This window comes from Sphaeramia orbicularis, chromosome 10, assembly GCF_902148855.1.
Source record: "Sphaeramia orbicularis chromosome 10, fSphaOr1.1, whole genome shotgun sequence".
In the NCBI taxonomy this organism is placed as follows: domain Eukaryota; kingdom Metazoa; phylum Chordata; class Actinopteri; order Kurtiformes; family Apogonidae; genus Sphaeramia; species Sphaeramia orbicularis.
The window spans coordinates 35,852,017-35,875,497 of record NC_043966.1 but is presented as its reverse complement, the minus strand read 5'-3'; the positions used below and the strand labels follow the sequence as shown (position 1 = coordinate 35,875,497).

Genomic DNA, 23,481 nt, shown 5'->3' with positions numbered 1-23,481 from the left:
ATGAACAAACAAAAACCAAAAAAATGTTTCTCGGTAATCCTTCTGAACAACATCAGTGCTGCTTGGCACAGACTCATCAAGTATAACTCTTAGTAATACTAAAGACGATGATATTTTGAATCATTTTCAAGCCACAGATAAAACTTGTTCTTGCGTCTCGCAGAGTGGGTTTCAACAGTGGCTGACGAAATTTAATTCAAGACTTTTTAGCGCCTGAGTATATGTCGTGCGTACGTGTGTGTGCATGCATGTGTGTTAGTCCTTCTAAGTCTTTGAGTTTTGGCAGCGAGATCAGAGGAAATGTGCGTTGTTGTGTTTGCGCGTGCCTATCAGTGTGTGTATATGTATGTGTATTACAGAGAGAGAGTAGGCATGAAAGTGAGATTCTGCTCTGAGACGTTTGATGTCGAAGAACAGCGTCTGCTGTCTGTCTGCCAACTGCCAACCCTCTATCACCATCCCAACACATGGCCTCCGCAAAGTGTATGCGTGTGTATTTGTGCATGCGCACGTGTGTGTAAGTGGCCTGATTAAACAGGGACTTGGCTATGTGACACTGTTACAGAGGTAGTTAGACTCATAATGCGCACCTCTCTGTGTCACAGTGTAAATGTGTGGGCCTAAGAACGCAAAATAGGATTTAGTTTTGAATCACATGACAGAGACAAGGGAAAAAGGTGAGTTCGGATATGCATGCGAGTGTGTGTGCGTGGGTGTGTTGGAAAGGGTGAATAATCTATCACTTTTCATACCTCTCATCCCACACCATCAGTCATTGGATGAGTCCTTAACATACAGAGTCAAGAACACTTACAGCTAATTATTAACTTATGTATGTGTGGTTTCATGCACATATATGTTGTTCACGTTGTTGTTGTTTGGATAAGAAACAAAGCTCTATATCCTGTTTCAGTATAACTATAATGTTACAGATCAGCTTTATCTATCAGTCAAACTTTGCCAAAGTCACATGAATGAACACAGAATAGGTACAAGAAAAAATATAGGCAAAAGAAAATGAACTGAAAAAAGCATATGAAAGAAACTGTCTTCTATATTTGGCCTCAAAAGGCCACTGGATGCTTTCATGATGAATTCTAGTTTGTTGGAAAAAACTGAAAAAGATCCAGCAGATGTGTGAAGCAAGTGTGTGAAGTCAGAACTGAAAGACGGAGGAACAAACAAATGAAAGAGAGAATGGAGAAGAAAGGCAGAAATGAAATCTGCTCAAAAAGTCAAACACTTGTCTTTGACTCATATTCTCAGACATGCATGCCTACGCAAACTTAAGCACGAACAAACAAAACAAAAACAGTGATTGAGGTACTAGTCTGCACACAAACAATAAAAACATACTGAGATATTGGCAGAGCAAAGGCTAAAAGATTAGGTGAATCTATAGAGCAAAGAAACACACAGCTTTCTTTTTTACCCTTCCTGACATTTTCACTCTGCTAGGCCAGATATAGCATTTCTGCCTCTTCACAGCTCAAGAACACAAATAAACATAGCGGGAGAAGGAAAAGTGGAAGACTGAAGGATAGAAAGTGATTTTAGTGGAAAAAGAGAGCAAAATATGCTTTGAAAAAAAAAACCAATAGCCAAGTAGTGGAAATGTCCTATGACAGGAGAGAAAGTGCTGTTAAAGGAATGATCTTAGCACTTCGGCTTGGCTACACTGAACAGAAAATTTACAACTCCGTTCATCCCTGAAAGCCTTGAGAGCAGATAGAAGAAAAAGCAAAATGAGAGGAAGTCTGGAATCAAAAGTGAGTAAAATCAATATGTAGCCTTGTGACAAAATTCAAAAAGACTTGAAAATGAAAATTAGATTACACTGAATAGATAAAGACATTCCATGAGATTTTCACCGTGTTTTTCTCCTGCAAATGTTCCTGTGTTTTCATCCCTCTATGTTATATTTAGCAGTTTCATGCCTTCTCTCTGTCTTAATGGAAAAAAGGAGGAGCAATAGCCGGCTCCTGATCAGTGATTGGTCAGTTCATGTTTAATAAGTGCACAGAACTGGGTTGTATTAATTACACCCAGAGGTGACTGCCGCATACAGTAATATTGATTTAGATGAATGATTTTGATTTAGTCCATTGCTGAGGTGGGCAGTGAAATGTCACATGATGGCAGCAGAAGAATATAAACTGTCTGTATTATCAAAACTGACTAGTATGATTAGACTGATGTCAGCTGATATTGGCCGCTGTATTTTCTCCAACTGCATGAATGAAAATGATGTTGACGTCCAAACAATTTTAGTACTTTTTATGTCAATGTAAAGTGTATCTGTAACATATAAATAGGTGTACTCCAATTGTAAAATATCTGAAAGATGAATACGTCTACGCTAACAGAAACATTCTTTAAACCCTGATTCACAGCTTCCCTTTGTAGGATTTCAATACAGTTTTGTATAGCGAAGTGTTTTGAATAATGAGAGTCACTGTGGAAATGTTGTGGCAGGAAGGTTTGAACAGGATTTGCCTGTCTTTATCCCCAGTATGAGTTTTCAACCAATGGCAGCACTTTAGTGGTGTGGTAATCCTGCAAAATGTTGCTGAAACAGATACAAAGCCACTGTTTGTTCTAATCCAAAGGAGCTCTGGTTTCTCCGCTCATCGGTTTCCGGCTGGTTAACTGCTGGATGCTATTTATGTGATTGCAGTTCTCCATAGTTCAAACAAATGCAACATTCTGCATAAAAGTACAGGTTTCAGCATGTCATTTTGTGTGCAAGGGTGCATTTTTGTCAGGCTGCTTACCTGGAGTATAACATAAGTTTGTTTTCCACCAACAAAAGAACAAAAATGAATTGCGACTGATACAAATCTATGAAAAAAAGCATGGTTTTGTCCTGCAACTGATCTTGGAAATCGGCTTGGGACTTATGTACTGTATGCATTGCTATTGATTACAGTGACATGCTGCCGTGCTGCCTTAAAATAGATAGTTATGACTTTGCAAAAGGACCACTGCGGACACAGGATGGAGTTGTCTGGACTGACCCATTGATTAAGTTTAAAGGTGACCAGTATGTACTATTGATTGTAACTAGTGGGACAGGTATGCCACTGCATAAAGTGAGCAGAGCTTTTCAGTGTCATAACCTGGAAAGGGGGGGAGGGGGGGGTAAAGGCCTAGTAAAATACTCCTCATCTGCATATTTTCATATTCAAGAAGTTGCAACAATGGCAAAATCACCACAGCTGACACAGATTCACAAAGTCCTTTGTTTGTATGTTTCAGGCTTGGTCTGTACTGTATGAACAACCTACACTTGGCTCAGCCATGGAAAGGGTTCAGAAAAAGAGATTTGGGAACAGCTGAGATGCCAGTTCATCTCCATGCTTTGGTTATGGAGATGGAAGATGAAATCAGATACTTGTTTGATGATTAGCCAGGCCTGAGTATTAACTGGCAAAACATGAGGACTTGCACAACCAGAGGTTAGAGACTCTGATATAGATTTATCCATCTATTCTCTTTCCTCCCATTTGACTCTCTGCAAAACAAAGGCAGCCTATTAAAGCAAGTATTGAGTGGAGCAGAAACGGTTTTAACAGAAATATTGACATCAATGTCTGCTTTCTTTCTGCTGAATAGTGTGGTTTCAAGTGCTGTATAGTTGTAGGCAGAAGGTTCAGATAAATATAAACCTACTAAACCAAAAGCTTGACATAAGTTGATAATTGATACGTTTCCTAAAAAAAACAAGACTCTCAGTAGATGCTAATAAGACTGGAAATAATACAGTACAGTGAAGCATAGTGACCATTTTTACATATATCTAAGAGAAAACATCAGCTAATTTTAATCACTGAGATTAGTTTGGTCATTATAGCAAGTGCCACTCAGCAAATGGGAGCAGAAGTACATTATTATAGCTCCAGAGGGGATATTTCTAATGGCTAAAAATAGTATAGATTAAAACTTATCAGGTTGTAGGCTTGAAGTCCACCCATCAAATGTAGAACCAATAAAAAGGACTTCAAGTCAGTACATGATCCTTTGTCTATCAGGAGTTTACACTTTACAGGAGAAACTAATGTAGGTTATGACATTTTAGACTAATGCTTTTCATGGGTGTGCATATGTGCGGAGTGACATTAGTCATACATTTGTGTCCCTTAAATTACTATTTTTTGGCTTTAAGCAGTTGCCAAGCAACTAGTGGGAACTCCAGGACGTTTCTGCTCCCAGCCAAGAAATACTGCACCCTCATCAAATGGCAAATTGCTGTTTTAACACTTTGGATTTTACACAGATTATATGAACAAGAAATAATGTGCTAATTAGTGAGATATACAGGTGCTGGTAGACAGATTTTGTTATTGTTGGATAGAGCCAAGGTAGTTGTTTCCTCATTTCCAATGCTAAGCTAAGCTAACCACCTGCCACTAGATTTATTTTTAACTGCAAGATGAAGAAAACATTAATCCTCTCATCTAACTTTTCTAAGATTTCCTAAAAAGTTAAGGCATTTCTTTGATGCAACTGCTGCTTTTCTTCTACAAAATTGTACCTATCTCTAATTTCACATATCCTCCTTCTTTCTGTTTTCCACAAAAAAACAAACACAGCAGAGTCTCAGAAGCTACCGTCATGCCACGTCTTACCATGCTGGGTGGTACCCTGTGGAGCTATGCTCTATTCGATGAGACAGCATGAAGTACAAATCAATATGGATTAAAACTCTGTTAGGAGCTATCCAATGACTCCTCCTCAGTGGATACAGAAGAAACATTTGTGCATTTATTTTGCTGGATTGTAGATTTTCCGCTTTTTAAGTTATAAAGACAACAGTGAAGGGTTAAAGATAAAATAGCTCTGGACCAAGGGCATCATTAGCAGAAAAATGCCTGTACCACGCCTGTCTCATGCCACCCTTGGGGAATATCCATCAAGCAGCTCAGAACGCTGCATGGTGGGGGGTTAGAATCAGCACCTCATTCCACCTGCTACACCAAGACTGAGAGCTGCATATCAGCACGCATGCACACACGTGTTAGCTCATACACATTCAGTGACAGGCCTGGTGGTAGGCCTCTACCCCCATGGCAGTAGGGGGCTTCCCACAGTGCTCTGCAGGACACCAGAGATTATCCCTGCACTTGCAGACAGTCACAGAATGTTAATCCTCAGCCATCTCTTCTACTGTGCTGCTAAAGCTGGATCTTCCTCTCAATTGCTCCTCCTCCTTAGCCTCCCTCTTTACTTTCCATCTTCTCCTGAAATCCACTAAAATCTCCCCCCATTCCATGCTCTGTCCTCTTTCTATGATCTGATTTTAACTCCATCCTCCCCTCCCCTAAAATCACTTGATCCCTAGTTTCTACTCAAAGGCGACAAGGCTACATCCTTACCCTCTCTTATCCGCTCTCTCTGCTCTCAGCCCAGCCCTACTATCAGCTCTGCATTGATCTTCTCATCCCCAAGAAAACAAAATACCATACCATGTCATAATCACTCTGCTGGAGGAGGAAGTGCCAAACGTCAAGCACAGCTGCAACATGTTGATGTAGAGACGGCAGAAAAGCTAACAGGGCAGCCAAGGGTACTGGCACTTTCTGGATGAAGATGTGTTAGATGTGTTCTATTTTAAAATATGCTAAAAATGACTATGAGGATTTATTAACCGCACCGCTGATTCTGTTCTGTTACTGATGATACTGATGCTCATTTCTTTTTTATTTGTATCCTAGGACAATAAAGTGGCAGCTGTTGGAACCGCTCCTTCTAAAAATTAAAAAAACAACCTCTGAATGATATCTGGTCCTCCACAGCTTTCTCTATTCACTCGAACCAGCTCTCATAAAAATGTTCTACTAACATCCATTGCTTGTACTCGTTTTTTCTATGATTCGTCCCAGGGGATTTTTCTCTTCAGGACGCTGTGCCTGTTAACTTCCAAACAATAGATGCAATTTGTGATCTGTCAGCAGTCTCTAGGCTGCTGCCCTTTTTCTGTCGTCAGACAAAACCACATGGTTTGCAATGTATACGTCTTTATATATCCAAACACGTTACTAAACACAACTAAACGAAGGACCGCAAAACCACAATCAACAATACTGAACACTAAAAATTTTAGTCTTTCATTTGTGTATAATGATATACATCAAATCTTAAAAAACACCCACACGTTCTCTATTAATTTCAAGGCTTATTTCTTATTTTATTTGAAACTGTGAATGAGTCTGACAACATTTCAAGCATTTGTGGTTAAACAGTAATAGTTCTGCAACATCTTGCTTCAATTTGATTCACAAATTTCTTTTCAAAGCTCCCTGAGTGCTGAAATCACTCAACAAAACAAAACTGTTACATAATGACAGTAAAGTCTGAGAGCACAGTCAAGCATTGAAAATACACCAAAGTTAAATATTTTGAAAATGATTATTTTCTTATACTGTGGTTTAAAATACTTTGTTGCTGTTTATTTACCTGAGTAGCTCCTTTTTGTACATTTTCAACAAAATTTTCTGTAACCAGAGCTCTCCATGCCTTTGTGTTGTGTCAGTGAGTTTTGACACAGTTATTGTTCCCACATATGGATTTACATATTATGCTGTGCATACATTTATATCTGCAAATGCTGTTAAATGTAAAATTATTTAGTTGCTTTTTTGTCCCTAAATTTGACTTCCTTTATAAACAAGTATATTGCAGGAAAATAATTCATTTTTGGAAGTCCTTAATCTTTCAAAGAACTAAGCATGCTATATTCTAATGTAATGTAAAACACAGAAATAGAAATCTTGTGGTGTCAGCAAGTGTAGCTGTTCCTGGAAATTGAATCCCTCTAAAATCTAAAATGTACCAAATGAAATACTGCTTTAATTATTGCAGACGTAGTGGCAGGAAAATGAGGATTTTTGATTTGTATAGTCATGAAGCTTTGAATGTTCATAATATTACCATTCTACTGCCATTACTATGGTCCTGTACATCAGTATCACTGAAGTAGTCTTCAGGTCGTTAGACAGTTTCTAAACAGGACAGTCTATAACATGATTATTTCCCTTGCTCCACCAGAAATCCTTTATCTAAAAGTTTATATTTTGTATTTCATATTGGCATTTACTCTTAAAAGTGCCAAGATATAGTGTACAGTATTGAAAATGAGTTATTGTATGAGACAAAGAAATATATGTTTTTAGATACAGAGACATACACCTTTATTTCTTAGGAAGTTGTGAATATTTACTCACTAGAAACCAAGGAAACTGCAACGCAAATAGCATATTTTTAGTGTGTTCCCCACAGATAGAAAGTAATAAAATAAGGCATAGAGGGAAATTAATATCAGTAAATATCATCTGTGAAAATGCTGCTTCATATAAGTATTTTAATTTAACCAGAGGATAAAAGTCTGTGAATTTTTATCAGTAGCAGTTTCACTCAAAGTCTCTGTTTTGTTTCCTTTATGCATTATGACAAATTTAAGGAAAAGCCACAATGAAGTGTCTTAGTAAAGTACTGGGTCACCATGTGCTGCCTGAACAGCTTCAGTGTACTTTGGTGTTGATTCTGTGGACGGAGGGATGAACACGAATCTCTGAAAATATATTCCCTTATTTAATGCTCTGATGATGGTGCTAGAGAACGCTGTCTAACACAATAAATTCACCCATAGGTATTCAGTTGGATTCAGACCTGACTGTAACAGCCATGACATCTGATTCACAGCATCAGTGACCCCTCGTGTCCTGTGGATGATGGTATTATCATCCTGGAAGACAACATTTTCCTTTAATTTGTCACCTGTGTGTATACAGTGAAGCTGATAATTCACATACTAGATATGTGTGTACTACTGACTATATACAGTGGCACTTACACCTTGTGTTGTTTCAAGAAGATTAACCCTGACATGATCCCAAACAGACAATCCATTATCTTTTTCACCCTACGCTGCCATGTGCATGAATGTCTTATTATTCACTTGGAGGTTACAACCTAAGGTGTTAAGTCTGAGATGCATATAATGTGCACGAAAAATCCTACAGCACAGGCCTCATGGCAAAAACCTCTTAACATACACATATATTTAACCTTCTTTCCTACGTCTCCCTCTCACTCTCTCCACTGCTCTGATCTGGCTAATGAAAATAGATGAAAACTCCGGAGCCCAATAACACAAACATTAACACTAATTCACGCTCACGGAGACAAACATTCTCAAAGACAAGAGTAAATACGACTGAGTTTGCAACAGCAGAGGAAAAGAGAAAAAAAGACAACCCTCTGGGAAATTTTCTCTGATCAAGTGCAAAGAGATTAACCAGTTGGACGTGTGCTAATGAACAGGAGATCATAATGAAAGGAGCTCGTAAATGTAGATGAGCCATGTGAAAAGAACAATGGCCTTGCCTTGTATCAGATGAAACACAAGCGTAATGTACAGAAACCAATTACTCCAGTGTCCCTTTTTCTGTTTTCCACACCAAGATACTGACAAATTTCAACAATGGACATGTGAATATTACAGTAATTACGGTGATATATGTGCAGTCAGAGGTTCTTAAAGACACCTCAGATTATGTTGTCGTCTCACAGCTAAAGATCGGTTATATACTTGTGGCATTAAGTGGTCTCTTTTACACAGATACAACCCAATACACACCACAGCAAATCACATACAAATACATCACATCGAACACAATCACAGTCTAACAGAGAGGCCTAAAAGGGTTGAATAATCTAAGAGAGGCTACACTCAGATATGACTTACTGATCACATAGTCTCCAAATGGGTCCTCATCCTCCTCATCATCTAGGTAAGCTGTGGGTGATGAAAGATGGAAAAGAAGGAGGGAAAAAAACACAATAAATGATTAAAAAAAAAAGAAAAAAGAAAAAGGGAAACATAACTTAGAAGACAAAAACAAAACAATAAAACAGAACAACAAATGCTTAACTGAAACATGGGTTGATAAAAAACAAAGAGAATGTGACCCTCTCCCCTCCCGTCATCCACCTTTTGCTTCATTTTCACACTCAATCTGATACCTCGGGTCTGCATTAGGGAGCAAAAGCGCTGACCATTAAACTACAAAAGTAGTTTCAGCACCATGCAGAGGAAAATATGATCAGTCATAATTGGCTGGAGAATTCTCAATTTGCTCTCATGCTCCTTCTCTCTCCCTCTCTCCCTTTCTCTCTTATTTTCTGGCAGGTCTGAAGATGGCACGAGAGGCCATTACAGCTCACTAAAATTCCCTATTAGGGCAGCTGCATAGTCGACAACAAGTTTCCGATGATATTTCACCGCACCTGTGCCTCTCTTTTTCTTATTATTAATGCTGTTAGCATGGGTGGGCCATCAGTGTGGATGCATTATTGTATACGGCTGCTTACATCATCACAAGAGCACACAAAAAGACGTTTTTTGAAGTGTTCCTTTTATGATTAAATCCCCCTGAAATCCCTCTTCATCTCTCTTTCATTGTTATTCTTCATTTATGCTTTTCTTTTCCCTTTCTGTCTATCACTCCAGGCTCCCTTCCTTTATTGTATTAATGTTAGCATCCCTCTACCATGATCAATATTCCCGAGCTTTTGTTAGACACTGCCCTTATGCACCTACTTTTACATGAGGGTCTGTCTTCCTGTGCATTATCATTCTTCACTGATCCAACACTGTCTTTATTGAGTCATAGATACACATGGAGTGCGAATGCTTATATTTCTCATTCATCACTGATGTTTGTGCAAATATGACCGTGTGGGCACTGTATTCAGCATGTTGAATAGACAAATGTTTATTGATCTTGACTGCAGGGCATTTTTCAAACCTGGGGATTAACCCTTAAATAGACATGTACAGACACATGCTGTGTGTTCGTGTGCATCACTACTTCGCTTCAACCGGCCAGCTCTCACTGCATGGACAAAAAGTCCTTGAACCAGTGGGTGAAGTATGGAGGCGTACACACACACACACACACACACACCTACACACACACACACACGCATGCAGACACACTCGTGTGTATTTGCGAAAGCGAGCTGTCAGAGCTGCTCTCACACACCATTCATCACAAGCTACTAATTCTGTTAGACCATTGTCGAGCCTTTCGCACCCCACGTTGCTCTCTGAAAACTCAATCAGAGGCTAATGCCCCCAACCCTCCTAACACACACTTGCACAGCAAAGCTCTCACTCTCAGTTTCTTACACACACTCACAGAGACCCTGAGGGGACAGCAGTGGTCTTGCGGGACCCCAACAGTCCAACTCCATAAGTGTTGGTTGAATTTGATCGACAGGAAGTGCACGGACCAAGTTACTGGTGCTGAGAGTGGATGTGGAAATTCAACCAAGGTTGAAGGGGGATTGATGTGAAAGACAAGGCACCTTACAATCAATGGATGACATATAATTATCATCTGCATTCCAGAATATAGAGAACTTTTTATTCCAAAAATTCAAAATGATCATAATTTAACATTATCTTAATCTACCATGATTGCAAGATAATCCATTCGGTGCCCCACTTTTTAATATTCTGTAAAGTAAGTGGCACATCACCTGACTTGAACTTGTTTGATTTGGTTTGATTTATGGTGGCATTCATGTGGTATACTAAAAAGAATAAAAAGCACGGCAGTGGAGCAGGCACTCTGCCACCTGTGCAAGTAGATTTGATTAGTTAATCAGGAATCACTTTGCCCAACTTCGTTTTTATAAAGCATAATTACAGCTCCAGCTATGAAAAATGGAAAAAAGAGAAAAAAAAAAAAAAAAACTTTGACTGCAGATGTTTTAAGGGGCTTTTTGGAAGGTTTTTCTATACTGTCAAAAAAGAGAATTAACACAAAGTTAAAGCAGCGTAAAAGAACATGCTGAAAATCTTACAAAAAAAAAAAATAATAAAATTAGGGAAACCAGGCAATTGAGCACACCCAGACGAGGGGCAGGGGTAAGCAGAAAGGCCAGACTAAATTTAGCGCCACCTTTTCATTCCGTAATTACGAGATTAATATATCCTGTCACATACGTCACAATACTACCCTATGATTTATTATCCAGTCGACCAGATGGAGAGATTGAGCCAGTGAAGGAAGGAGGAAGGCGAGGTTGTCTGAAGGCAGCTAATCAGCATGCATGTCTGATTGGGTTGGGCCCTGACTGAAGTGAGTGGTCAGTGCGTGTCTGTGTTTATAAAGTTGACTCTATGAGTAAAGCCAAGATTTATTGACAGAAAACAATGTTGAAGTTGAATTAGATTCTGCCTGTTTCCTTAACAGGCTGCTATTTAATGAGGGAAAACACAGAGGCATATGGACCCACACACAAGCATATGTATAGCACCGGACTATGGATTGTGGCCATAAAGTCTGCCCAGGGCCCCAGGTTTAAATCAATGTCAGAGTCTGATCTTATTTCATCTAATGCATGTTTTAATCATTCTTCCTCCTGATCAATGCAGTTTGGATGTGGCCATCAGGCACTGCTGTGGGAATTTACAAGCGCTCCTATTCTCCTTCTTGTGTTTCCAGACGGACATTTTACGAGGCAGTGCACAGTGCGACTGTAAATCTCTTCCTCCACTTTGCCAAAATGAAATCTCCCAGCCCTGCTCTCTATGCCCACATTTGTTTGTCTCACTGTGTTGCTTGTGCAAACTAAACTTGCACTGGCTCTGCCAAGTCAACGTTCTAGTCTCTTTATTTTAATAGTGTCTGGAAGGGGCAATAAAAGCGAAGTGTCTTTATTCAATACTCGACAATAAAGCCGAACGTAGGGAAACTTTGAAATCCCTTAGTTGCATTTAGGAAACTAATTTAACAGGCTTCACATACTTGTTGGTAATTGGAATTTTGGAATACACAAAAAAAAAAAAAAATTGAGAGCTGGAGTTTAGAAACAGATTTAATGTGTTAGAGATGTGTTGGGCAGAGGCAACAGCAAAACAGAGTATGTAAGGAAAGATATCCATGCACACTATATTCAGCTGCTGGTTTATCTGCTATGGGTTTGGTTAGGCAGAAATAGGATATTATTCTTTTTAATTTCTATTTAAATTTGTACATTATATGAGAGTAAGTCTACATGTATACGGCAGACATTTTAATGGTTATATTTTATTAGAACTGTACAGCTTGTTATCACCACTACGGAAATAACATGAAGTGTCAAGTCAGGATTTATATATGACAACTAATTAAACTTAATTTATTATTCGCTGTAAAGGCAATAAGCGGAAGTTTAGTCAAGATCACAGTATTTTGCAAGTACATTTTTTATACGGAAAGGGAACATTGCTTTGTTTGATGGTTGTTTGATGGCAGCTTATATCACACCCAGAATCTTTTTTTTTCTTCATTTACCTTTTTTTCCCTCTATTAGATGCATGCACACACACCCACACCCACACACCCACACACACACACAAAGAATGCTCCAGATAAATCAATCCAGGCTATCTACGAACAAAAACGTGTATAAAAGCTCTGTATACCCCTGACATGAGTTACATTAGGCTTATATGTGGTGTTAATTGTGTTGAGACTAGCAAAGGCATCGGACACTTCGAACGATGACGATTGAATGATTCAAAGGATCACACTCCTTAATTTGTTATCGACTCAGGTTTGGTTTATTTTCTAGACTTTCCAACTTTCCTGAATCAAAAGTTTAAAAATAGTATGTGTAGTTAGGGAAAAATGATAAGGGTCCTAAAATCTATTTGACTTTTTTAGACTTTATTTGTCAATATAATAATAAAGGTATTCTGAATGTTATTGTTAATGTTTTGACAATAAAATGAACACTGGAGATAAAAGATATCAGGTAAAAGAAAGCTGTGAATATATCCATCAGTTTGTTTGGAGGCAATTGCCCTGCTGACACACACAGAATGTAAAAATAATAATAATATTCAGAGACACACATAGTCTCTCACACAAACACAAATACTTCCCCTCAGGTTTGTGATGGCTGTCACTATTTTTTTGGGTTTCCTATTTTGGTAATGAAAACTGCAATGTAGGGCACATGTGCACAGGCATCCACATGCACGCTCCTGCCCTTAAGGGGAACCCTAGACCTTTAAACTGACACCTGTCAGTCACGTCGGCAAGCGGTACTGACAGGGGCATAACGAGGGATGGTGAGATATGCAGCATGAGCGAAGAGAAGACAGAGGAAGAAGCTTGAAAGATGAAGAAGAAAGGTGGGAGGAGGGAGATGAAGAGGAGGAGGAGAAGCAAGTGGAGGTGAGACTTCTGAAGCTTGTTAGAGACATAGCGAGATAAGAGTGGTGCAGCGTGCTGTTTGGTGTTTTAGCACGTCACCGTCTTTTTGATTTGTTAGCATGTGTTTATGGCGTTGTTTCTCTCTCTGCCTCTGTCAATCTCTATTATTAGACCCTCAGATCCTCCTCCTGCTGTTTTGACACTCCCGGAGCTCCTGTTTCACACCTCTACACAGATGTGCATGGTTTTGGTGTATACACATTTTCACACCATACACAGACAAAATAGCATATAGAAGGAAACAATGATGGAGGCAGTAATGCCAGAAACAACACACACACAGAGAGTGAGCTTCAGCTTCCACACTGCTTGGGGCACACAGGTAAAGTCAAGTGGATGTGAAAGCTTTCTTCTGGGTGCTTTCAGGTGTGACGTGCCTTCCAGATGTGTGTCTATGTGTTGCGTACTGCACCACAAATTACCTTTTGGAGGACATTAAAGTTTTAGTCCATACCTTCAGTATCAGATGTTGTGTTTAGAGGGAGACGTGAAAGCAAAGGGAGAGATTTCCTCATTCTGTGCAAGTAAGTAACGAATTGGCATGATCAGACACACCTGGTCCTTTTATCAGGTTTCTGTGTTTCCTCTGATCTCTTCATGCTGGCTGAGACAGCAATGCGGAGCCCTGATCTAAATCTCTGGTCTGTGAAACCATAAGACAAGAATAAAGGTATAAAACGATCCTTTTCAACGCTGCTGTACGAGGCAAATTCTTAATGTCTATTTGATTTCATATGACATATCTTTTGCAATCTCAGTATGATTTTCGCCATCAGACAAGTGATTATTTGGGCCCTGTAGGAGCAAAAATATCCATGAATAACAATTCAAAGACAAAGTTTCTTTTGGGAAATGAACAAAACTTTTGATCTTCTCAATAATCAACACTCAGTGACATCATACTGGAGGCAAATGATTATTAGAATATAGCAGTGGATTAAGAAGCTTATTTTACAAGGTCTAGAAATGCCGATGACAGAGCGCTCAGTGTGGTGGTGTTCTCCTGGCCCTGAGACAGAAAGAATGAGAACGCCGTCTGCGGCTGATATCTGCGGCTGCAAGATTAGCTTGGTAATTAACCACAAAGCAATTATCGGGTGGTGGGATGAGAGGCACGTCTCAGGGAAGGTGTTTCTTGACGTGTTTAATAGGTGTTGAGTAGTTTGATTAGTCGACAGAAGTTGTCTCTGATTTGGAGGCCTCGCAGTCCAACAGAGGTTGATCCACAGCTGATACATGTGGCTGCGGAGAATTCAATTAATTAGATTGTTGCTTTTCCTTCCATCCACTTTTCATTAACCTCCATTGACACCTCGGCGAAGCTCGCACGTAGGTTTACGACTGTGCCAGGATTAACAAGGAAATGGGAAGTTGGTAATAAACAAAGTTGCCAAAGCAAGAAGAGATTCTCCCTGGGAGCATGACAATCTCGCACACTTATGGTAAACACGGGACTAGTGTAAAACATAAACATTAGATTTCCTTTGAGTCTTGATGATGGAGTAAAAACTGTAAGTGATTCTGTGTTGCTGCCTCCGAAAGAATCCCAAAGATTTTTATTTTGAAGACTGACCGACCAGTGGTGAAATCTCAGCAGATAAGTGCTTTAAAGGTAGTGTTAGAGGGCACCAGCTAAGTGTTATTGATGAAAAACAGGATGGCTCTCTGGGGGTGGTCCGACCACTGTTCTTCAGATCAGAAAACAGAGTCAATCAATAAATTCAACTCAACTGCAATTCATATAATTGTTGTCTGCTTGAGCGGTGGTCAAACATAACAACATTGACAAACTTGTAGAAGAATCATTTCCTCTCAAGATCCCTTTAACCATCACCTATCATCCACAAAGTCCAGTGTTTCCTCCCTCATCCCTTTCTCCGTCCTTTATCAAGTCGTACTCCCTCTTTGGTCACCTCACTGGTTCCGAGCTTTAACACACATACCATCCACACTTCACATCCCAGAGCCCTTCCCTATGGTCCTACCTGACTCGTCGTCAGACTTGTTGTCATTCTCTGAGTCGGTGAGGGTAAGGGCAGAGTTCTCGCGACTGGACACTCCTGAGCTCCGGCGGGACTTCACTCCACCTCGTCCAGCCCACAGCTGGATGGCCCTCTCTGGAGACAGGGGCCCCTCTGGATCCGAGTCTGCATCAGAGCCAGCACTGAGGGAGTACCCCCTCTGGAGGAGGCCTAGGTCTGGACAGTAGGGAACAGCAGCGGGATGTGGAGGGGGATTTGGCTCACACACTCCCAGCTCGGCCAGGGTGAAGTTCCCCCCTGTAAGGCAGAAAACAAAGTTTCAAGAATAAAGTGTGAAGCTGTAAAACATAATGTAAGTAAAAGCAGTAACTGGAGACAAACAAATGTTCACACAAGCAAATACACACGCACATCTAGCAAACAAAACCCACAATCACACGCAGAGAAGCACACTAATTATGAAACTATGGAGGCGGAGGCTGAAAATTGGGCTTTGTTGTGGCAGGCAGGAGGGGGAGAGATGACGCAGCATGAATCAGGCACAAAGTACAAACTAGCTGCTGGAAGGAATATGTATTGGCCTGCAGGCCTGTTAAGGCTGGCTTAGAAGGCCTGCCTCCCTCACTTTACCGCTCTGCATTGGCATTCATGAGGTGTTGATGTGAGATCAAAGAGCTGTTCGCTTGAGGCCTCTCAGACTGTAGTGTAGCTGCTTTGCTGCCTTCTGGGTTTGATCATCTCCCCACCTAGTTGCCATCACACGCTGGACCCCAGGCTCACTGATTATACTGCAGTGTGCTGCAACACCGGCCCCACTGTCTCACACTCCCCCACCCCCCCAAGACAAACCAACTCGTCACGTCCAAAATAAATATATAAAATTATCCAAATTAAAGCACATCAAACGAGATCAATAAACAGTGCTGCAGCCCAATTAAATCCAAGCTGAGGAAAAAGCAATTAAGGAAAAAGGCATGCTCAACCAATTTATTCTCTATACTAATTAAAAGAGTATTGTGGATGCAATCGCTCACCATCAGCTGTTGGGGTAAAGGGATCGGGGGAAAAACAGTTGTGATTCACTTTATTAGCATTTTGTACGGGAGGGGAGAGGAAGAAGCGAATGAAGAGATTGGCATTGTGGCTGCACACTATAAGAATCAATGTGCTGGGATTCACACAGCTGTGTGACTGGGTTAACTGTGACTCATCAGGCGTACGGACGCAATCACAGAGAGAGGAATTAAACAGATGAAAATCGTCTGCTGGATCTTCATGGCTCCTCTTCACAGCCTCACGGCAAACTTGAGAGTGACACTGAAAATGATGAGAAGGGGGGAGGGCCTAAAAGGAAACTTAGCCAGGGAGAAGTGAAAGGTGTTATACTTCTACTCAGACAAAACACAAAGACTGAGCTAGAGAAGCAAGAAATACTCCACAGGTGGATTCATCTAGAAAGCTACAGCCTGCTAAGCATCCAACCAACTACGAAGACACCCAAGCAGAGAAATACATCAGGGAATATTACCATTGCTTGTCTTCTTTGCTTCTTTGTCTTTTCCTCCCACTTATCATAAAGGATGACAAAAGGAATCTTCTTTACTATACATGACACTAGGGACTATTACAGTCTGTTGGTAATTTGCACAACACTACTACCGCATATGCACAGGGTCTAATTCTGTCTGTTGAACCCATACCTGAGATGAAGTATCGTAGGAGGACGGGAGAGAACTCCAGGAGGCCTGAGAGAATAGAACACATGGGTTCTTAAACATCATTCAGCAAATCATTCTGAACTGAACTGCTCCTTAGAAAAACAAAAGTCTACTCACATTTAAGATCGTTTTTTATGCAAAACATCTCATTCAATGCACAATGACAATAATTACGCCTCAGACAACTATTCTAAACAAACAGTACAGGGAAACAATTAAACCATGTGTGCATTTGCTGAATTTAAGCAAAGGTTGTATGTATGTGTGTGCTTGCCACACATATACTGTTACATCCCACAGGCCACTGCTCTGTACAATTAACATCCCATAACCAGTGATTACACATGCAAAATCCAATCACTCCTTATCACCATCAGCGGTAGACACAGCCCAATGCCGTAGCAATCTACATGTGCTCAAAGAATGATGGATTGGCACAAGGGGCTGAAGCAGACATGAAAATCTATCTCAGTTATTCCACAAATAGAAAACCAATCGCATGTTTGTTACATGATATTATGACAGATGTGAGAGAAAATGCGGTGCTGCATTCTAATCAGATCAATCCTTTTCTCTCTCTATAACACTGCTGCTGTCATTCTCGCTCTTTTGATGCATATTAATATGTGTTCTAAGCCTCTTGCAGCTTGGGCTGGTGCCTTGGGCTGTGCACATCTGTGTCTCTTTATGCTGTACAGTATGTGTTGACATGTATGTTTATCTGTCAGAGGAAACTGTGTATCGAGTTACGAGGTTACATGGTCTCAAAACGACCTGATTTCACATGTGTGCTGAAACAGAATATGACATCTGAGAAAACTGTTTAACCATGAGGATCATTTATTGGCTGAATCTTCCTCATATAATCATCAGCAGCAGCAGATAGAGTTTGTCAGTTTGTCTTAAGACTTTGTGTTCATGGTCTTACCATGTTGGCCTAAGATCTGCTACTGATGTGACTTCAATGAAAGCTTTGTAACTGTTAATACAAGGCTCTTCAAGAAAGTACAGTCTTCAAGGTCATGAGTATAACACGAAACTCAGTAAGATGTACAACATGGGCCGAGTGTAACAGAACCCCCTGAAACTATCAACTCTGATCTTCTGTGGTAAAAGACAGTGAATCTGCAGTTTATTATTTTGTTCAGTAAGAACTTCAGTTTCTTCAGCTCAGATACATTATTGTTAGGACTATTCATGCAGTACTTGTAGCTCAGAAAAATAAGTACCACAGGGGAAAAGAAGCATCTTGTTGGAACTCGAATACAATAGTGTGAGTGGTAATGGCATTTGCAGTGATCCATTAAACCAAATGTACTTCCCTTGATAAAACTCATTATGAATGTGTGGGAGCAAATGTGTGGAATGTGTGTGAGTATGAATATCGGTGTTTGTGACAGAGCTTCGTGGGATAGAGGGGCCTATCATTATAAAATCATTTGTGCTTGTTAGCAGTTTGACAGGCAAAGTATAGGCAGCAGGACTCTGTATTATACTGGTTGACTTTCTTTCACCCCACTGTGTAATTCTGTAAAGCATGTAAAGCAGGCAGGACCTGTGTGCGTCAATGCCTGCAATTATGTTGCTTTTTCCAGATCCAATAGTTTACAGTGCAGGCCACCCTCGGACATGCCATTTTGAGCTTTGGAGGGAGCACAAACATGGAGCCTGCAAAGCTAGAGAAATAATTTGCTCCTGGGTGTCAGATGTATCAAAATCAGGAAACGAACACAACTGTGCACGGTAGGTTCTCCACCAATCCCTTGAAATAACAGAAATTACTGTTAATAACGGTGAAAGCCTTATTTTCTTCTATGCAGCTATGAAAATGCTAGAATTTGTGGCTAATAGCAGCTAAAATAAGTCATATTCTTAATATTTTCCATTTTCATTTGCATCCAATTCCAAATTCATCTGCACTGCACTTTAGTATCCCTGAAGAAAATGAAGTTCTCATTTGTGTTTTCTTTTCTGTGAATTAGGAAGCAATAAAATATACATATATATTCTTTTCCAGTAATAGAGAGTCGAAGTCAAGAACTGTTTCAACAAAGACTGGAGAAAAAAAAAAAAAAAAACGATGTGGGAGTGAGGGAAACTGTGGAAATGATAAAGTAGAGATATATAGCAGTTAGGACCTAACTTTTAAGGGTCACATAGTCCTGCTCTCCTGGGAAAAAGAGTCTCGTGTCTACAATAATCTGTCATGTTGGATGTGCTTTTACTCACTACAAGACCATTGGAAACAAACGATTGCAAAGGATAACTGCATGTCAAAATAAAGAAAGCATATATTGTTGGTTTAAAAATTATTTAGCGTAATGTCTGATCAGTTTTTACTTACACACCTAATATCCAAACCAAAATCCTGTAAACAGTTTTGACAGTTAAACGGGCAGTGTGTTTGCATCTTTTCTACAAACCAGTTTTTCTAACACAGGTTGGAACTTCAGGATTGCTCATTTCTTTACAATCGTTCTTTATGTAAAGGTGCATTTGAAGGATGTCACTATAATGTTGCCGTAATCATTGATGGTATTTCCTAGAGAGCTATTGCATGATAGTTTAGTTGTAATCAATCCAAAATTGCCAGTTTACTCCAATAGCACCAGACCACAGACTCGGCAGTATCCAGGAAGGGCCTGTATCAAGATCTTGTTTGTTTGTTTTTTATACAGCATATAGTACAATATTTTCAAGTCAAGGTGACTGGACAATCAGTGTATATTAATCAAAAGTGTGCCACAACAGGTAATAGTTTTGCCTGTCAAAAATGCAAAAAAATATGCTGTATTAAACACTTCAAGGTATTTATATAAGCTATGCTGATTATATTAAGTACTAGGGATGTCCTGATCTGATCTAAAGATCGGTATCGGCTACCAATCTGGCATTTTTTAGAAGAGTGGATTGGATCAGATTTAGTCATGGGACTGGATCAATCCAGGTTTCACATGAGTTTTCCACGCAGTTCCACTCAACGGGTGCCGTAAATAAATACGAAACATCATGCAACATGTTTGCTGTGTGGGAATCCTTTTCTCTAGAAAGCAACGAAAGTCAAGCAGCAACTTGCAAGATGTGTAAAAACTGGCAGTTGTGCAAGGAGGGAGCATCAGGGCTCACTTTAACACATTTAATTTGTCACTTACAAAAGTATCACACGACCGAGTAGGAGAACTATGAGATTGATCTCACAAAATTGCATAGTATGTCATGTCAATTCTTATGGCATTTGGTGTGCTATATGTATGCATTGTCAACCTTTTGCGTGATATTCAATGCCATTTGATCATGTGTCAATTTACGCCAAAATCTCTGGATCACATAAGTCTAATTCCTAACCCTAACCATAACTCTAACCCTAACCCGAACCCTCAGTACGTGGTTTTTGACGCATCAATTAGTGGCATGTATATTTATGCGAGTCATGATATCACAATGGAACTCCAAGGCTGCAGTGAAGCTGAATGTACAGTGAATACTGAATGAAAGCTGAATGTAAAAGCTGAGTGTAGAACCCATAGAATACAAGGTTAAGTTCTTACCTGATTTTTTTATATGTAAAATCTAAGTCACCTGATTGCTTGATTATTTATTTTTTTATATTTAAAATCTTATTTTAAAAGTTTTTTTTGTAATAAGTGGTATAATATACCACAAATACTGGTTTGGATTGGACTTGGTTCTTCATGACCTGACTTAGTGTAGGTTGATTAAAAAAAAGCAAAACAAAAAAAAATGTTGCTGGTTATGTTATGAAACATAATAAAAACCTTTGGGTAATACTTTGGTTACATTTAATTTTAATGCTGAGGAGAGCTATTTTGATGTTAACCATATACCAGAAATTCATGTTTGTTATAAAATCAAAATTTAATAGTAAAATGTATCAGAATTGGATTGGTATCCACAAAACTAATCATAAGAAAATCGGATCGGAAGCAAAAAAATCCAAGTCGGGACATCTTTATTAAATACAGAAGAAGGGAATAAAACAAAAGCTGTAACCTAATCTGAAACAACAAATGCCCCTTCAGTACCTTTCAGTCCTCCAAACACAGTCCTTTCATTCCCAAAATCTCCATTCATCTGTTATCAGACACTTGTTTATATATTCCATGGTTATGCAAATCAGTCCTTGTCATTTTTTTGTCTGGTTATTGATGAAATTAAAAAAGAAAGATTGCATATCAGTATATGCAAAATGGATTATACATAACAGCACAGAGACAATCGGCTGAGTCTGAGTCTGAAAATTTTTGAATTCATGAATTTTGCAAGATGTGGTCAGTGAATTTATTTAGTGTCAGGGCAATGAAAAATGATCTGCAGTTTAGTTCACACTGACTACTGCTGGGCTTTGAGAGAATGTCTGAGAGAAACACAGACTTTTTTTGTAGGGTGAGGGTCAGGGGAAATAAAGGGGAGAAATACGGAAAATATGAGCTTATGATGAAAATATAGAGCATTAGATGAAGCAGTAAAGAATGATCGAATCTGTGGTCATGGTAAAGAGCTTCTGTGAGGCAAGAAAAACCAGCAGCACTGTGTACCTAAAGGACATCCCAGAATCACAGACTTACAAAGCAGCGAAGTAAAGACACAAAGAGTGAAGAAGTGTACTTTGCAGTTGTTGTGCAGCTACTATTATCACACATGCCTTTATTTTTCACACAAACTCACAGTAACGCACACATACTGACAGTGCAGCTGTGGAGAATACTGATAAACATCTTCACAAGGGTTTCCATGGTGATGAGGTGAAGTAGTGTATAAAGTGAAGCCAGTGTTACACAGGTGCATATGCACACATGAGAAGATCTTCTACAGATGTTGATCACGAGACTACTATCTTTAGTATGTTTATTTTTCTCTCATGTCAATTTCTTCTCTATAATTCACACAGTTTAATTATAGATGAAAATCAAAGGAAAAACGTCTTCAGACACACGTATATATGATGATTCTGCGGGTCATTTGTTTCCCCACTCGTGTCACTTCTCAAATTGTAGACTAGATATTACCAAGAGGACAAACAATATTACGCAAAGAAAAACAAACAAAAAAAAAAGATACTGGAAGTGGCATTTACTGATTTTTTTTTTTTTTTTTTAAGATAAATGTTATTTAGCACATGTAATTTGAGGTTGGTTTTGTGGCCCTCGGTAATTATAATATTAATGATGTTTTCTTTACAGCTGTTGTGAAGTTAAGAGTATTACTGAGGAAGTCTTTCTGTGGTGTTTAGCTAATATCTCCATTATCGACCTCATGCCACAAAAAGATTATTTTTCTTTTAGTCTTATTTGCTAGGATTAAAAACAAAGGGGTTTGTAGTAGCTGATACTATCAATATTAAAACGACTTATCTCGACATCTAGAAATGAAACATGAGCACAATAATAAGTAAATGAGTAAACAAAGCATCAGAAGACACAGAATTTCTTCAAGCGTTGCCACATTCATGTTATCTTAATGGGCCTATCGGGAATTAATGTAGGATTTGTTTGAAATGTTTAAAAAAAATAAAAAAAATAAAAAACCTATGTTGCACTTGGTGAGACTGGAACTGAAATAATGGTTTAATCCAATTTTGAATATGGATGTAAATATGTGATTGCATTAAATGGCTCATTTGCCATCTGCTCTTACATCTTTTGTTTACAGTGAATGGAGTCCATGCTGCTCGTAGTGAGGAAATGACAGCAGCGGAGACGTGTTACAACATTACCTTCCATGTGTGACTGATCTGACCTCAAAAAGATGTCAACGCCCACTGAGGTGTTGGTGTTGATGATCGAATATCTGTTTAACATACATGCTCTCGTGCCGTCATACAGAACAGTCCGTATGTCATAACATGCAGCATGTGATTAACACGATCATCAGCAGTGCGGTAACGACCTAACAGGCTGAAACAGGAATGTCATGGTCAAACACTTCCCACACCTCGCAGATGACATCCGCTCTATTGGCTCCTGCCTGAACCACAGGGGCCCTTGCGCCTCCTAATGAGGAGACCAAAATAGGTGTGACAAATGTCATCCATCCCTGAACAAGTTCTACTCCTGCCCAGAGGACAGCAGCCTGGGTTGGACAGGACATGACAGGACATGACACAACACCATGCACTCTGGAGGAGGTATTGTCACTGAGACGTGCAGCGCTAAGCATCAAACCACCTCTCACCCATGAAAAGAAGGCCAAGGTTGACTTATACAATACAATTAGACAGTATATGCTGAAATATTAATTGAAAAGAGTTTATACAGTGTAATGATATGGGGATCTACTACATACTGAATTGAACTGAATTTACATCACAGTTTGGTGTTTTAATCGTCCAATGTGTGAACTGATTGTAACATACTAAAAACAAAACATTAGCACCTTCCTCAGTTTATCTCAGTTGCCTACACTGATTTCTACGTCAAGTACTGTGAAAATCTTTTGCTCACACCCTCAATACTTCCCCCCTCTCCTTTAAAGTAGCCAACTATTTGA

At 39.4% G+C, this 23,481-nt stretch overlaps 1 protein-coding gene across 1 annotated transcript in view; it reads right to left on the bottom strand.

Annotated features, from left to right (window-relative positions):
• The window catches only part of tenm2a (teneurin transmembrane protein 2a), a 223,040-nt gene that overhangs the window by 127,781 nt on the left and 71,778 nt on the right, over window positions 1-23,481 (bottom strand). Inside the window, 4 exon segments of the mRNA XM_030144885.1 lie at window positions 8,747-8,797; window positions 15,260-15,553; window positions 16,785-16,823; window positions 16,957-17,001. Of these exon segments, the coding sequence (XP_030000745.1) occupies window positions 8,747-8,797; window positions 15,260-15,553; window positions 16,785-16,823; window positions 16,957-17,001 (429 nt within the window).